General features: G+C 51.7%; 8 protein-coding genes across 8 annotated transcripts; 4 read left to right on the top strand and 4 right to left on the bottom strand.

Moving 5' to 3' along the window:
* Positions 1–860: 860 nt before the first annotated feature.
* YALI1_F14290g (uncharacterized protein) lies at positions 861–1,676 on the top strand (the record flags this gene model as incomplete). The annotated part of the gene is made up of 1 exon (XM_505252.3): positions 861–1,676. One exon carries the CDS (start codon positions 861–863, stop codon positions 1,674–1,676), a length of 816 nt encoding a protein of 271 aa, XP_505252.1.
* A 474-nt stretch (positions 1,677–2,150) lies between these two features.
* YALI1_F14303g (uncharacterized protein) lies at positions 2,151–2,471 on the top strand (the record flags this gene model as incomplete). Its single annotated transcript, XM_505253.4, has 1 exon — positions 2,151–2,471. One exon carries the CDS (start codon positions 2,151–2,153, stop codon positions 2,469–2,471), a length of 321 nt encoding a protein of 106 aa, XP_505253.4.
* An 817-nt stretch (positions 2,472–3,288) lies between these two features.
* On the bottom strand, positions 3,289–5,988 carry YALI1_F14342g (uncharacterized protein; the record flags this gene model as incomplete). Its single annotated transcript, XM_505254.3, has 1 exon — positions 3,289–5,988. One exon carries the CDS (start codon positions 5,986–5,988, stop codon positions 3,289–3,291), a length of 2,700 nt encoding a protein of 899 aa, XP_505254.1.
* Positions 5,989–6,658: 670 nt separating this feature from the next.
* Positions 6,659–6,961, bottom strand: YALI1_F14351t (uncharacterized protein; the record flags this gene model as incomplete). Its single annotated transcript, XM_068283322.1, has 1 exon — positions 6,659–6,961. One exon carries the CDS (start codon positions 6,959–6,961, stop codon positions 6,659–6,661), a length of 303 nt encoding a protein of 100 aa, XP_068139423.1.
* A 406-nt stretch (positions 6,962–7,367) lies between these two features.
* YALI1_F14368g (uncharacterized protein) lies at positions 7,368–8,627 on the bottom strand (the record flags this gene model as incomplete). Its single annotated transcript, XM_505256.3, has 1 exon — positions 7,368–8,627. The coding sequence occupies one exon, from the start codon at positions 8,625–8,627 to the stop codon at positions 7,368–7,370; it is 1,260 nt and encodes a 419-aa protein (XP_505256.1).
* Positions 8,628–9,233: 606 nt separating this feature from the next.
* YALI1_F14374g (uncharacterized protein) lies at positions 9,234–11,204 on the top strand (the record flags this gene model as incomplete). Its single annotated transcript, XM_505257.3, has 1 exon — positions 9,234–11,204. One exon carries the CDS (start codon positions 9,234–9,236, stop codon positions 11,202–11,204), a length of 1,971 nt encoding a protein of 656 aa, XP_505257.1.
* A 345-nt stretch (positions 11,205–11,549) lies between these two features.
* YALI1_F14403g (uncharacterized protein) lies at positions 11,550–12,140 on the bottom strand (the record flags this gene model as incomplete). The annotated part of the gene is made up of 1 exon (XM_505258.3): positions 11,550–12,140. One exon carries the CDS (start codon positions 12,138–12,140, stop codon positions 11,550–11,552), a length of 591 nt encoding a protein of 196 aa, XP_505258.3.
* A 561-nt stretch (positions 12,141–12,701) lies between these two features.
* YALI1_F14409g (uncharacterized protein) lies at positions 12,702–13,454 on the top strand (the record flags this gene model as incomplete). Its single annotated transcript, XM_505259.3, has 1 exon — positions 12,702–13,454. One exon carries the CDS (start codon positions 12,702–12,704, stop codon positions 13,452–13,454), a length of 753 nt encoding a protein of 250 aa, XP_505259.1.
* Positions 13,455–14,279: the final 825 nt, after the last annotated feature.

Consider the following 14,279-nt stretch of genomic DNA (forward strand, 5'->3'; position numbering starts at 1 on the left):
GACCAAAAGCGGCCTCGAGGAGCTCCTCTCAACGCGAGACACTAGCACACCTTTATTCAGTATGTACATTGTCAGTAACGATAGAGGTAGAGAGGATAATCTCGAGTACGAATACGGGTATGTACTGTACAATACCGAGAGTCTCTTGATCCTGATGGAGACGACCCTGGGTACTTCAAGAACATGTACTGTTACTTTTTGTCAGGTATCGTTCCTGGCGGGTTTGAATTTCGGAAGCGAATCATCGTCACAATGGTATTACGAATCGACAACTCGAGCTTCCACGGCTAAGCGGTGATTGCCAGTCGAGCACTGTAGGGAGGTATCTCATGATCCAGAAACCCGATAAGAAATCGGAAAAGTGCATTCTGTTTGGAGTGACCACCTGATTGATGCTAATAGCCATTTACAGCTGCCGATAAGCTGCCGAACCACATCGTCTTCAGCATCTCAGTTCACCTCGCTAAACCTTGGGTCCATTAAACCCCCGAATATGGGGGTTTTCTCACTGGCGTTTGAAGCTCCGCACGCATCCGCGGAGTTAAATATGCCATGCCGGCTTATCAGGAGTGCGGCCACAGGTTAAGAGTGGCTCCAGTTTGGGCGATGGGAGCTCGGATATCATCTATCTCATCTCTGAATGTTCCTTTTGGTCTCCCTTCGTTCTCTCAGTTCTCCTCATCAAACAATGCCACTTGCGCCGAAACAAGATTGCTCACTCTACATATGGCGCATATCTCAGGCGGGGTGGTGCAGCACAATCTGACCAATCAGTCATGTCCCAAAATAAGCCTGTCTGACTCCATCATTTTTCACTTCTGCCAACGGTGTGGAAAAGTCGTGTGAAAACCATTCTGAAAATGTCAACCTCTGCCGATCTGCGATCCGTGGACCCCGTGCCCTCCAACTACGAAAAGGCCGCACAATTGAACAGCAGAAAGCCCGGCACCAACGAGCCCGCTACACCCAGCGCAGAGCCTAAGAAACCACTGCCCGCCAACAACAGCTGGCTGTACCACCTGTTGACAGGCACCCAAAAGTACTCGGCGTTCCTGTTCACCGCCTTCCTGGGCCTACATGCCACCACCGTGATTGTGGCGCCGCTTTTCGGCATGGACGCCGCCAACAAGACCTTGTCCTTCACAAGAGCCATCTACCATGCCCCCTACGCCGAAAGTATTCTGGTGTACGGAGCCATTGTGGCCCACCTGCTATCCGGATGGGGTCTGCGAATCCGAAAGATGGTCCACGACTACCAAAAGTACGGAGAGCTCAAGGCCTCCAAATACATCTCCAAGATTTCACTCACAGGCATGATGTTCACCCCCATCATTGCCGGACACATTGCCGTCACCCGACTGGTGCCACTCTACGTCTCCGGCGACTCGTCCTACGTGTCTCTGGACTACATTGGCCACCTGGCCGACCACCACAGACTGCTGGGCAACTTTGCACTGTTTGGCATTGCTACTATCACCGGTCTGCACGTGAGCGCCGGCCTCAAGAAGTTCCTCAACGTGAAGTCCACCTGGGCCAAGAACCTCTTTAAATACGGCCTGTACGCATACTTTGCTGCCACCGTGGGAGCCATCATTCAGTACAACAGAATGGGTCCCACCGTCGGGTTCGTCGGCGATCTCTACAACCAGTACATTGCCGTGTACATGCCTTTCTAGGCGCGGGGGGTGGCCGTACAGTATATAGAGGGTTGGTGTTACGACATCAGTAGCAATAACATAATTGAATACAGCATTTTGAGACCATGTCCTAAAGTATTCTTGTTCAACTATTGTCCATGTTACACGTGTGTCGATTGAACTTCTCCAGAAGAAACGCCAGAAGAATGGCAGGCATCCAATTGAATCCCCAGGTCTCAGACGATCAAAGTCATACAATTGATTGGACTTTTGGTCGCTCGACTCTCCTGTCGATCTTGGATCCTGCGTTTCGCTGAGTCAGGTTTGCTCCGAGGGCTGTGCGCTTTCAACAGCTTGGACGAGATTTTGGCGAGGCGTTGGCACGAGTTTCATGGTTCTTGACTTACGTGGTTCGGACGCGTGGACTTGGCAAGAGGGCGCCAGACTGCTTGTTTCGCCGACAAGACTCTGGATGACAAAAACAATCATCTTTACCTGCTGAAAGATCTCAAGATGGATGCTTCTCTGGACTGCAACGAGGTGCTTCAAATTGACAAGAGCGAGGGCGTGAGGATACGGCTCAAGGAGATCTCAGACGTGGAGGCGACAGAGGGTGCTGATTCTAACGGTATCGAACCAACCACTGGCTTAGAGAAACATGTGGCTGATGCTGACGATGAGGGTTGTACTGCCACGTCCCCCTTGGGAACCAGAGTCTGCAACGATAGGGGGTCTGTTAGAATCATGGGTAAGAACGAACAGCTGATTCACATGCTGTTTGAATCTTACGAGGGAAGGGCAGACTGTCTGTTCCACACAGACCCCTGCCACTAATCGAGCAACTACCCCCACAAGCAGACGCTATGCGACGTTATGCCAACAAGGAGGTATCCACATTCAGATTTGCACTCTACCGCCTAGCCTGACTTAGCGGGCAGCCTATTCAGACTTCGATATCAAGTTTTAAACCACAATGGCTATCTCTTCGTGGTTCTGGCTGGACGTCTATCGCGGCTCAGGGTCGATTTGGGGTATCGCAGCGAGTTGTTTGATAATCTGGAGGTTGACAATATGATGTGTGGGGTTGAAACCGCTGTCTAACGGTCTTGGACTGCTACTTTCCCGCCATTGGAAGCTCCAGGGTCGTCGTTAAGGAGGAACCCTGACGTTTCCGGATCCTGAAGCAACTGGTGAAGGTATGAACCGGTATGTGAGTGTTGGAGATATCACCAAGACTGGCCAGACGTGAGGAGAGGGTCAGAGACCTCATTGAGCACGTGTTAACACGTTCAACAATGTGAATCGACTGCTAGACATGAAGTACCCTTGGGAACAGACTGCGGAAGAGAGAAGAGGAGCAGCCGGAGATGAAGCAGGGAAGAGACTGAAGAGGGAAGAAATGAGACTGGAGACGATGACGACGCTTGCTAAGAACCAGTCATCTACGACAATCTTTTCTGGGAAATTCCTGCCCAACTCAACCATCCACGAAAAGGCAAACGACTGACTCTGAAGGCCAGAGAGAACGACCCGAGACGGGACTATCGGCATCTGTAATGTAAACACACAGCTTAGCTACATACAGTACACACTTCCGTACAAGCACCTAATTACTCATAAATCATAATATATACATCCTATCTACTCTGGTTCATCGTCTAAAGTTTCGCTGCTGGAGCTGGCCAAGCTCTCCTCGTTCCCGCGCGCCCTGCAGTGCAATCACGTCCTTGATCTTATGCAGAGCCTCGTCAAGTAGCTCCTTTCGCTCCTGAAGCTCAATGTGCCGCTTGATTTTGGGATCCTCCTTGGCAAACTTGTCAATCTGGTCCTTGGTCAAGTTCTGGCCAAACCGCATGTCTAGCTCCCGAGGAAAGTTGTGGTAAAAGTCATTGAGCAACTCCACGTTGAGGAACAACACGGCAGTCTGCGTCATCTTATCGGCCACCACGTTAAGGAAAATCTCGGGACAATTGTACTTGTTGTCCTTGTTCTTGCACTGGCGCGACTTGATGGCGGCCATTCGCATCTTGAGCACCTCAGTTCGGTCTTTCAGAAAGAGACCCTCCCGTCCCTTTTGCAACAGAGCAGCAGAGAAGCCGTATGCTTCGGTGCCCTCGGCTGGAGTAACGACAGAGTTGCCGTTCATTCGCTGCTCCCGAGTCTTGTCCACAAAAGTCATCACTTGCGACAACTTTCTGCTGCCAATGTTAGACTTGAGCGAAGACAGAGCCTGCTCGCACTGCCGAAGCTCCTCCTTAAGCAGCACGTAGGAGTGATCTCGAGCATGAGCCCACTCCCGGTCATCCATATCAATCTCGTACTTGAATGGCTTGATACAGTTCTCAACCTGCTCGGCGGTGCTGTAGTATCGCATGTTGAGCAGAGAAGAAGCCGCGTCGTGGATGGTTTGGTATGCAAAAGGATGGCCGGCAAACGACGTGTTCGAAGTCAGACGCTCCATGTCGCTCACCAGAGAGTTGATGACGAGGTTGGTGCTCAGACGGCCGATACCAAGCTTGGTGAGGGTGCTGGTAGAGGCGTCCAGCTTTCGTTGCCAGTGGGGATCGTCGTTGGAGGCCGTGGAGAGCTTGGAAAGAGGAACGTCCTGGGCAAAGTCGCCCACAGTCATATTTTGCAGCTCCACAATGGGCTTGTTCCAGTACCGCTGGGCCAGCAGATCCAGAACCCGCTGGTCCAGCTCGCATCGAAGCAGGTTCTTGACCTCATCTCGGTCAAACGATTTAGAAAAGTCCTTGAACGCCTGCTTGAACGCGTCCAGCGAAGATGCAAGGTAGGTAGAGGGAGTCAGCGACCGATCGTTGTATTCCACCTTGAACATATAAGTGGCCTCCTCGAGCTCCTGCTGCACAGCGTCAAAAGTGGGGATCAGCGACTTAGCAAGCGTCTTCTCAAGGGTGTACATGAGCTTTTCCTTGAGCAGATTGGTGCCGACCTCGCAGCCGTTGTACTCGGGCGCCTGGGAGAAGAAGGCAGATTCGTTAGCTGAAACAAGCTCTCCGACTCGAGAAGATCGTCGGAACAGACCTCCAGAGGGAGCTCGGGTGATAACTCCGACATAACCCATGCTCAGAGGGTACTCCTTGTTGTTGAGGACGTTGTATCCTCTAATAGGGTCGACGAGATCCATCTTTGTGATGACACCAATAGTTCGTTCGCCCTGAGGATCAACTCTTCGAGAAGCTCGGAGAGCCGAAGAGTTGGCAAGATCGACATCGGCGGCAGAAATGGCCAGAATGATGTTGGGAGGCTGAATGTACTTTTCACACAGTTTCTGGATCTTGGTCTTCAGAGCAATAGGCTGGTCGTGAGAAGACACCTGAATGTAACCGGGCAGATCAGTCAGATTCAGATCGGGTACATTGGGTGAGTAAATATGCAGCTGAATGGGGTCGTCGGAGATGCATTCCTTCTCAGGGACAGCTAAATTCAGCTCAGTAAGAGTTCTCTGAATCATGCTAAAGTCCGTGATCTTGCCCATGTTGAGAGCAGGGAACTCTCCGTACTCAGACGCCGAATCGGGTGTGTTGATGAGCGTCAGCTCAATAGGCCGTCGGGTCACCATGTTGGAACCCTTGGGCAAGAACTCGTGACCCACAATGGCTTCCAACACAGACGACTTTCCGGACGATTGGGAGCCAATGACAACGATGGAAGGCAGCTGGAGAGCCTCCGACTCCTGCACCCGCGACAAAATGGCCCGAATCTCAATCATCTTCTTGGTCAGAAGCATGATGGCCTCGTCGTTGGTTCTGGGAGCAACAATCTCCTCCTCGGAGTTGTCGTATGTGGCAGCTCCTACCGCGGCAGCCAGAGCAGCAGCATCTGTGGTGCCTCCGCCATTGGGACTGCCTCCAGAGCCTCCGGAGCCTCCTTCTCCCCCAGTAGCGCCCTCTCCTCCCGCTGCGTTCGCGTCTGCTCCTTCAGCAGCACTTTCGCTTCTGGCCTGGCTGAATTCCTTCATGAAGTCCTTCATACTGTTGACGGTGTTTTCTCCAAACCCGGAAATGCCGTCCACGGCGCCCTTGGCCCAGTCGGTCACGCCATTCAGCTTGTCGGACGCAAACCCGGTCGCTTCGTTCACCTTGTGGTTGACGTAGGCTGCTCCGCCGACCATGACGCCTCCCAGAGCCGCGGGAACCCGCACGGCCTTGCCGAGGATCGCAAAGAAGGACACGTGGCGCTTGTTGTCTCCCAGAGTCGTGGGAAGATGGTGCACATGACGGGGCAGGTGTGTGAGGTGCAGTTTTCGTGTGGGCAGCGTCTGAGCCCGCAAAAGAGGCGGCGAACCGGGCGCGGGCCATCGGCCGCGAACCTGTCTGATTCGAAGCATGTGGGTGGCGTTAGTTGTGGTGTAGAGGAGAAATGGTTGCCACTGAAGAGATATGGTGATACCGGCAAATATAAATATCGGATGTTGGAAGTTAAACCGCCAACCTTAATGCAGGGGACGGCTGAAAAGTTGCTAACCAGCTGTGGGGAGATAGGAGAGAGCTGGGAGAGAAATTCAAATATGGTGGAAGATGGATAAGGAATGAGCGACTTTATTCCCCTTTTCAGATTGCAAATCGGATGAGTATTCAGCAAAATAGCTCGTCTTTTTTTTTTCTGCATATACATTCATTAATTATAACTTTGCTGTGAAAGAATAACCTTTGAAATGAATGTACGCATACACGAATATTACTAATTAAACACGTTTAGTGTCATGGCACGTACCTATTTCCAGTAAAAAAATCATAAAAAAACCTGGTTCAGTCCGTGTTGTATGTTGGTCCACATAGCTTCGCGTGTTTGTTCGTTCATCGGGAAAACGCCACTCCAGTCTCCAGTTCTCTAATCTCAATCCTTCCATTGCCCTCTTCGTTTGCATTGCCTTTGAAAACGTCTCCTTGTGGTTCTTCTTCGTCATTGGTTTGGTTCTGCGTCCCCTGTGGTGACTACGCGCCCTGCTACGCTGTTCTCTCGGTGGCCTCGGCCGCCTTTTACGCTTGCTACTGTCTCTACTCTCGCTCATCGTGAAGTGCTGGCGGTTGTCCATCGTAGAAACACATCTGGGCTTCCTTCAGGAATTGAAGCAAACCCTGTTGGACATGTCCCAGGGTGGCGTCGTCCCCTGAGTACCGGAGGGATCTCTCCATCTTCCAGATCCCATAAGCCAATTCCCGCAGATATTTGCGTGTCTTGACTTGTTGATGTTTCCGGGGGGCGTCACTGTTCACATGCCCTGGGAAAGAGGGGAGTACTCCACATTTCGACTCGGTAAAGATCCAGTCCTTTAGAGAGTCCACTGACGGAATCTTCATCTTGGTCAACATGGAAAGAAGAACTTCGCACTTGCAGAAGATATGCTCGTGCAGATCCTGAATGATGGCCTTATCACAGAGCCCGCATCCTGGATTCTTCTTGGTGAAAACGTGGTCGTCAGGGTATCTCCATTTCACGAGCCAGAGTCGTAACCTTAACTTGCTTCCAACTACCGAGTCAACTATGCCCACTATGGTTTTAACCAAAAAAAAAATTAAAAAAAAATATATAAAAAAAAGAGATAGTGGCAAAGTGGCAAAAACAAAACGACTAGTTTTATCCAATTCACTACAGTAGTTCTTAAACGTTAGTTGATAACTTATTAGGGTGCGACCAACATTACAGCCACCTACGCACGGACCTGAGTAGCGTGGAGAGCACTTTCAAACAAACATTATTCATTAACTAACCCTTTCGAGTCTGCTTCTTCTGGGCCTTTCGAGCCTCTTTTTCTCGGAGCTTCTGCTCGGCCTTTCGCTGGGCCTCGGGGGACAGAGAAGAGATGGCCTTGGTGTCGGCCTCCTTCTTGGCGGCAGCTCGCTTCTCAGCCTCCTCCTCAGCTCGCTCCTCATCAGCAACCTTCTGGATCTTCTTGATCTCGGTTTCTCGGGTGGCTCGGATCTTCTTGGCCACCTCGGGTCGCAGGTTCAGCTTGGTAGCGGTATCTACGAGGTTGATGGCGGTCTCCAGCAGCTGGGCGGTCTTGGCTAGATCGGTTGCGCCGGAGGGAATGTTCAGCTTGAGCACCACGGTCTTGGTGGCTCCAACCAGCGATTTCTCGTACTCGGAGGCCTTGTTGGGTCGCTCGGAGGGCAGGTCGGTGATGGCCAGGTACCGGAAGTAGGGAGCAGTCTCGGTGAGCAGCTCCTTGAGAGCAGGGTTGTAGAGCTTCTCGGTGAGCTCGGAGTTCTCGGACATGAAGACACAAGAGACGGGCAGCTTGTCCGAGTCCGAGGTCTTGGTCAGCGACAGGAAGTACTGGTCCTCTCGGGCCTTTCGCATGGCGTCCTTGTGCACAATGGCCCAGATTCCGTCGGGCACGCTGGCGTTCTTGTTGATCTTGAGGGTGATGGTCACCTCGTCGGTAGGCACGGGGACGGCGTCCATGAAGAAGGAGAAGACGTACTCGAACATGAGGGTCAGCAGATTCTGTCGGGTCTTGAGCTTGGCCTTGGCGGTCAGCGAATCAATGTTGATTCGGCCGGTAGCGTAGGTGGTGAAGTTGGAAGGGGTGTCGGCAACAAGAATCTTTCGGTCCTTGACTCCGACGGGGTTGGCACCCACCTGGTAGAACTGGCTGGCGAGAACGGCCTTGTTGGCGTCGACCCAGCCGTTGATCTTCTTCTTGTTGAGAGAAGAGCCCAGGTAGAAGAGACCCACGTAGAATACGATGAACGCGACAATGAAGGCCTCCTTGGACCAATCGTAGTGCAACAGTCGCTCCTTGATGGACAGCGCAGCCCACGCTTCGGGCGTGTACTCGGTCTGGTGCACGAAGATCTTGTTGATGAATGCCAGCACCTTTTCGGTCATGGTGCCGGTGCCCTCGGAAAATGCGGCCTTGGTCTCGCCAATCACAGCGTCCACCTTTTCCTTGGTGGCGTCAAACTCCTTGAACTCGGCGGCTACGGCCACGGATGCCAGCAGCAGCAGTTCAGACAACATTTTCAGATGGTTGAGTGGTGGTGGTGATGTGTCGATGATGTTAGTCGAGTGAAAAGTAACTTTATTGTGCGGGCTGCGAATACAAGTTGGCAGGAAAAAACGCCGTAACGGCAGTATTCATAGATAGAGGTCGAAAAGTGAGGCCGGAATAGAAAAATGTCGGTATTTTTGCGACTTTTCTGCTCTTTCCGACTCTCCATCTCGCCCCGCTCCTAACCACCCCGCTGTTGAGCAGTCTCCAGCTGTGTATGGATCCGCCATCACACCGTAACGCACGGGTAGAACGACTGTAGAGCCACTTCCAGTCAAAATCTTGGTTGCAGTCGGTGTCGTAACGGCGGAGTGAAACGACCACAAGTACCAGTACAAGAGGCCGTGCCCAAATAGCCCGCGTTTGGTCAAATTCGTTCAAAAATTGTACCTGCAAACAGCTACCTTTCCAGCTCTGCAATTTCAACGCAACTAATGTCTCGATATATCCTCTTACACACGCTTGTCGCTGACAATTACCATCAAAAAAATGACATTCTCATAGTACAGTAGATCAAGGCAAAACCCAATTTTGCTTTTCCCAAGCTCCACCAAATTTTCGAATCGACGCTGGAGATGTGGAAAGGCTTGCTGCAAAGTACCCGGGCGGCATGGCGGGGTCCGTGTGTTCGGGCCCCGCGGCTGCCCTTCTTTCGACGCTACTCTTTGTGTGTGGATCCCGAAATCGCGGCGCTTTCGGGTCCGGAGCTGGAGGCCCGAATCGCAGCCATCCCCATTGAACGGTACAGAAACTTCTCGATTGTGGCCCATGTGGATCATGGCAAGAGCACGCTATCCGACCGACTGCTGGAGCTGACGGGCGTGATTGCCGCAGGAGGGCAGAAACAGTTTCTGGACAAGCTGGACGTGGAACGAGAACGAGGAATCACCGTCAAGGCCCAGACTTGCACCATGCTGTACAAGCACAAAGGCGAGGACTACCTGCTGCATCTGGTGGACACCCCCGGCCACGTGGACTTTCGAGCGGAGGTGTCGCGGTCGTACGCGTCCTGTGGAGGAGCCCTACTTCTGGTTGATGCCAGTCAGGGTGTCCAGGCCCAGACCGTGGCCAACTTCTTTCTGGCCTTTTCTCTCAATCTCACGCTTCTGCCCGTCATCAACAAGATTGATCTGGAGGTGGCCGACATCCCGCGAAGCATGGATCAGATTGAATCGACCTTTGAACTGCCTACAGACAATGTTCTGCAAGTGAGTGCCAAAACCGGACTCAACGTGGACCAGATTCTGCCCAACGTGATAGAAAACATTCCCGGACCCGACGGAAAGCTCGAGGACCCGCTGAGAGCGCTCATTGTCGACTCGTGGTACGACAACTACCTGGGTGTTGTGCTGTTGACCTACGTTCGAGACGGAGTTGTTAGCAGAGGTACCAAGGTCATATCTCACCATACTGGACGAAAGTACGACGTCAAGGAGGTCGGAATCATGTACCCCGGTTCTGTCAAGACCAAGGAACTCAAGGCTGGTCAGGTCGGATACATGGCCCTGGGTATGAAGTCGTCCAGTGAAGCTCACACCGGAGATACTCTCATCAAGGTCAACTCCAACGCCGAGCCTCTACCTGGCTTCGCTGAGACCAAGCCAATGGTGTTTGTGGGTGTCTTCCCCGGCGAAGGAATGGACTTTGCGGATCTGGAAGAGTCTCTACAGCATCTCACTCTCAACGACCGATCCGTGACCATGACCAAGGCCACTTCCCAGGCTCTGGGCCAGGGTTGGCGAATGGGTTTCCTGGGAACCCTACACGCCTCTGTGTTTGAAGACCGACTTTTGCAGGAGCATGGAGCTCACGTGATTATTACTGCTCCTAGTGTGCCTTACAGAGTAGTCTACCACCCTAGAGGTAAGGAGACAGAGCCCACTATTGTGGAGATTGACAATCCTGCCAACTTCCCCGATTTGCAGCTTGAAAAGGCCCGGATTCAGTCTCTCGAAGAACCCATGGTCGCCTGCACCATGACTCTTCCTCAGGAGTACATTGGTTCGGTCATGTCTCTATGTGAGGCAAACCGGGGTGAACAGGTGGACATGAACTACCTCAACCAGACCCAGGTGCTGCTCAAGTATCGAATTCCGCTCAACCAGCTGGTCGAAGACTTCTTTGGCAAGCTCAAGGCTGCCTCTCAAGGCTTTGCGTCGCTGGACTACGAAGAAGACGGATACATGGCGTCCAAGCTCGTGCGTCTGGACATGTGTGTCAACGGCGAGGTGGTCGACGCTCTGTCGCAAGTCATGCACGTTTCCCAGGCCGAAACTCGGGCTCGAGACTGGGTCGAAAAGTTCAAAACATTCTTGAGATGGCACCAGTTTGATGTCATCATCCAGGCCAAAATCGGTAACAAGATCCTGGCTCGAGAGACCATCAAGGCCCGAAAGAAGGACGTGCTGGCCAAACTGCATGCCGCCGATCTGTCGCGAAAGGCCAAGCTGCTCAAGAACCAAAAGGCTGGAAAGAACCGTCTTCAGACCGCCGGCAGAGTCAACATCCCCAAGGAGGCCTTCTCTGGCTTCCTCAGTAAAACTTAGCGCTTGCAAGAACGAGTGCATGTACATATTAATATATATTAACGTATCTAGAGATGGCTACAAAGAGAAAGATACTCGTATTGTGCTTGAGAAGGCAAACACATACCAAGACATGGACGTCAAGCAAGTATGGAATCAGCGTGATATTCCGAGTCGATTGGTACAACTTTCACCCACAAGAGTTATAATTATCATTCGTATCAATTAGTTATAGAAACAGCTGAAGCGATAGTGTATCAATGGGTGGTTGGGACAGCTGTCTATCGTGATAGTTGAGCTCTCTAAAAGTTGTTGATCGTTCCTGGTCTTGGTTTGGTTCGGCCAGTCCCTTTCGTCATTGGTAGTTTACTCCTTCCGTCGCTTCTCCTCTCCATGCTCAGCCTGCTGCTCATTGATGGCGTTTCGCAGAAATTCCTGCAGACCGGCCTCGGGGTTGTCGCTCTTCATGATCTCCTCGATCTGCTTCTTCTTCTCGGGATCGGCCTCGGTGTCGGCCTCGTTTTCAAACGAGTACTTGACGTCGGGCATCTCTTTGTCGTCGGAAACAGCCGTGGGAGTGTCCAGAACAATGCCCTGCAGACCAGCAAGGTAGTGTATCAACTCCGGGAACTCGTCTTCTTCCTGCAGTTTCTCAAACGGCGTCTGGCCGTCCGAGTTCTTGGCCTTGAAGTCGGCCTTGAACTCTTCCACCAGCTTCTTGGCAACCTCCAGCTCCTCGACCGTGTGCAGAGCGGTATCGCCGTCCTCGTCGGTCACGTTGATGTCGCCCCCCTTGTCTATCAAGTACCGGAGCAGATCCATGTGGCCGTACGAGGCTGCTGCGTGCACGGGGGTGTATCCGTTTTCGTCTTTGGCGTTTGGCGACAGGCCGTCGTTCTCGATGAAGTTCTTGACCACGTCCAGCTGGCCGTCCGATGCTGCTACCCAGATGTTCATTGCGCTTGTGTTGTGTAAATGTGTGTTGTAGCCATGACAAAAAAATTGGAAGCTTATGCATATATAGGCAGTGGTGATGGTGGCGATCTGGAGGGCACTGTGAAGGCGAGGAGTGAAGAAGAGAGAGAGAAGGGATTCAAAGAAGTGAAGAAAGGCGTTTGGAGCATTCTAGGTGTTTCTGGAGGACGTTATTGCTCTTCTGTAATGATTTCGACTCGATTTAGAGCGCTTTTACGACTACAGCACGAGTATGTACTTGCACTAGGGATTCTGATGATTTTATCAACAGGGTGGATTTTGTCTCATTAAATTCCGAGATTACTTCTTTTCTCGGAGCAGAATATCACTGATATTTTCTTGTTGTCTTCTTTTCTGTCTTTTTTCTGGAGGTTTTTTTGTTTTTTATTGTTTTTGAAATTTAATTTTAATTTTAATTTAATTTTTTTTGAAATTTCACTACTTGTAGCCAATTTTTGCTGATAAATTACCACTCCCAACCTCTGATTACATAACCGCGGTGCATCTCTGCAAAGCCACTCCGTACTACAGATCCAGCACACAATGAGCGACAAGCCTACCGAGACCGTCAGCGTGAGCGAAAGCGTGGCTACTCCGGCTGTGGCCGCAACAGAGCCGGCACCATCTCTGCCCGTGGTCAATCCGTCGTCGCTACCCTCAGGATTCGAGTGGTGGCGACAGACCATGGCGTACAAGACGGGGTTCATGTCCGCTGAAGAGAGCGTGCAGTACGAGCAGGACCGTCTGATCAAGGAGCGATACGCCGAGTGTCTGAGCTGCGAGAAAAACAAGCAGTGGGTCATGGCATACTCGCCCACGGTGCGGTTCATGAAGGATCAGATTGAGAAGATTGGCGGCGACATTTCCAGTAACAACGTCTTCTGCGACCACTGCGACGACTTCAAGGCCGGTGGATTCCACCCCAAGTACGGCATTCTGGTGTGCCAGAACCACGTCAAGTCGCGATCCCATCTGGAGGACACCTTGGCCCACGAAATGGTGCACTACTACGACAACACCAAGTTCAAGGTGGACTGGATGAATCTCAAGCACCACGCGTGCTCCGAGATCCGGGCGTCAACGCTCTCGGGCGAGTGCCGAATGATGAACGAGCTCATGAAGGGCAAGCTGGCCCGGCTGACCCGTGGACACCAGGAGTGTGCCAAGCGACGAGCCATTCTGTCTGTCATGGCCAATCCGGGCTGCAAGGACGAGGCCCAGGCCACCCAGGTGGTCAATGAGGTCTGGGATTCGTGTTTCAACGATACCCGGCCGTTCGACACTATCTACAGATAGTGCATGTACATATGAATGAACCCAAGTACGTGAATCGTGCTTGAGTGTGGATGAGGGTTTGAACAGAACATTATTAGCACTTTTGCGACTCAAAGTATGCATCTACTCACTTGTAGCCCCAGAGATGTCTTGCGCATGTGCATGTACATATTGTAGACACAGCATACTCCCGTAGAGTCCCACCAAAGTCGGATCTGACTAACCATCTCTCAAGTCCGTTTAGAAGTTCCGAATCAACTAATTACTTCTCTTTCCCCCTTTTCTCTATCGTCTTATCATCTTTCGTCACCTTCTCAACAAATGTGGTTAAGGCTTTACCCATTTTAAAACTAACTCCAACATCTCTTGAACTTCACTTCAACTTTCGACACACGATCAATTGATACCAGACAGGCTGATTGTCGCCCATTCATCTTCTTGATACCTTACTTCCTTCCGCGATACTTGTCTTACAAACCCGCAATCAGCATGTGATTGTATTGTTCTCAAATGAAGTGATCTCCTGGAGTCACCGTCACACACTCGAGTCGCCACCTTCCTCGCTACGCCACCTCCATGAATGTTCTACAGTACACTGGGGAACTTTTGAAGTTGCCACGACATTGGTGCTGAGCTACAATACTACTGGTTATACAATTAATCATGTTATTGGTGTTTAGAAAGGTTCACTGGATTAAGCCAGAACGGCGAGCAGAGAAAGAAGAAGAGAGCCGGTAGTGGCTCGAGAAGCGCCGTTGGCCTGCTCAGGTCCAGACTTGACAGGGGTGTCGGGGATCCGGGAAGGAGCAACGGAAATGGGCAGCACAGTGCCGGGAGCTTGGGGGG

This window comes from Yarrowia lipolytica, chromosome 1F (genome assembly GCF_001761485.1).
Source record: "Yarrowia lipolytica chromosome 1F, complete sequence".
Taxonomy (NCBI): Eukaryota; Fungi; Ascomycota; class Dipodascomycetes; order Dipodascales; genus Yarrowia; species Yarrowia lipolytica.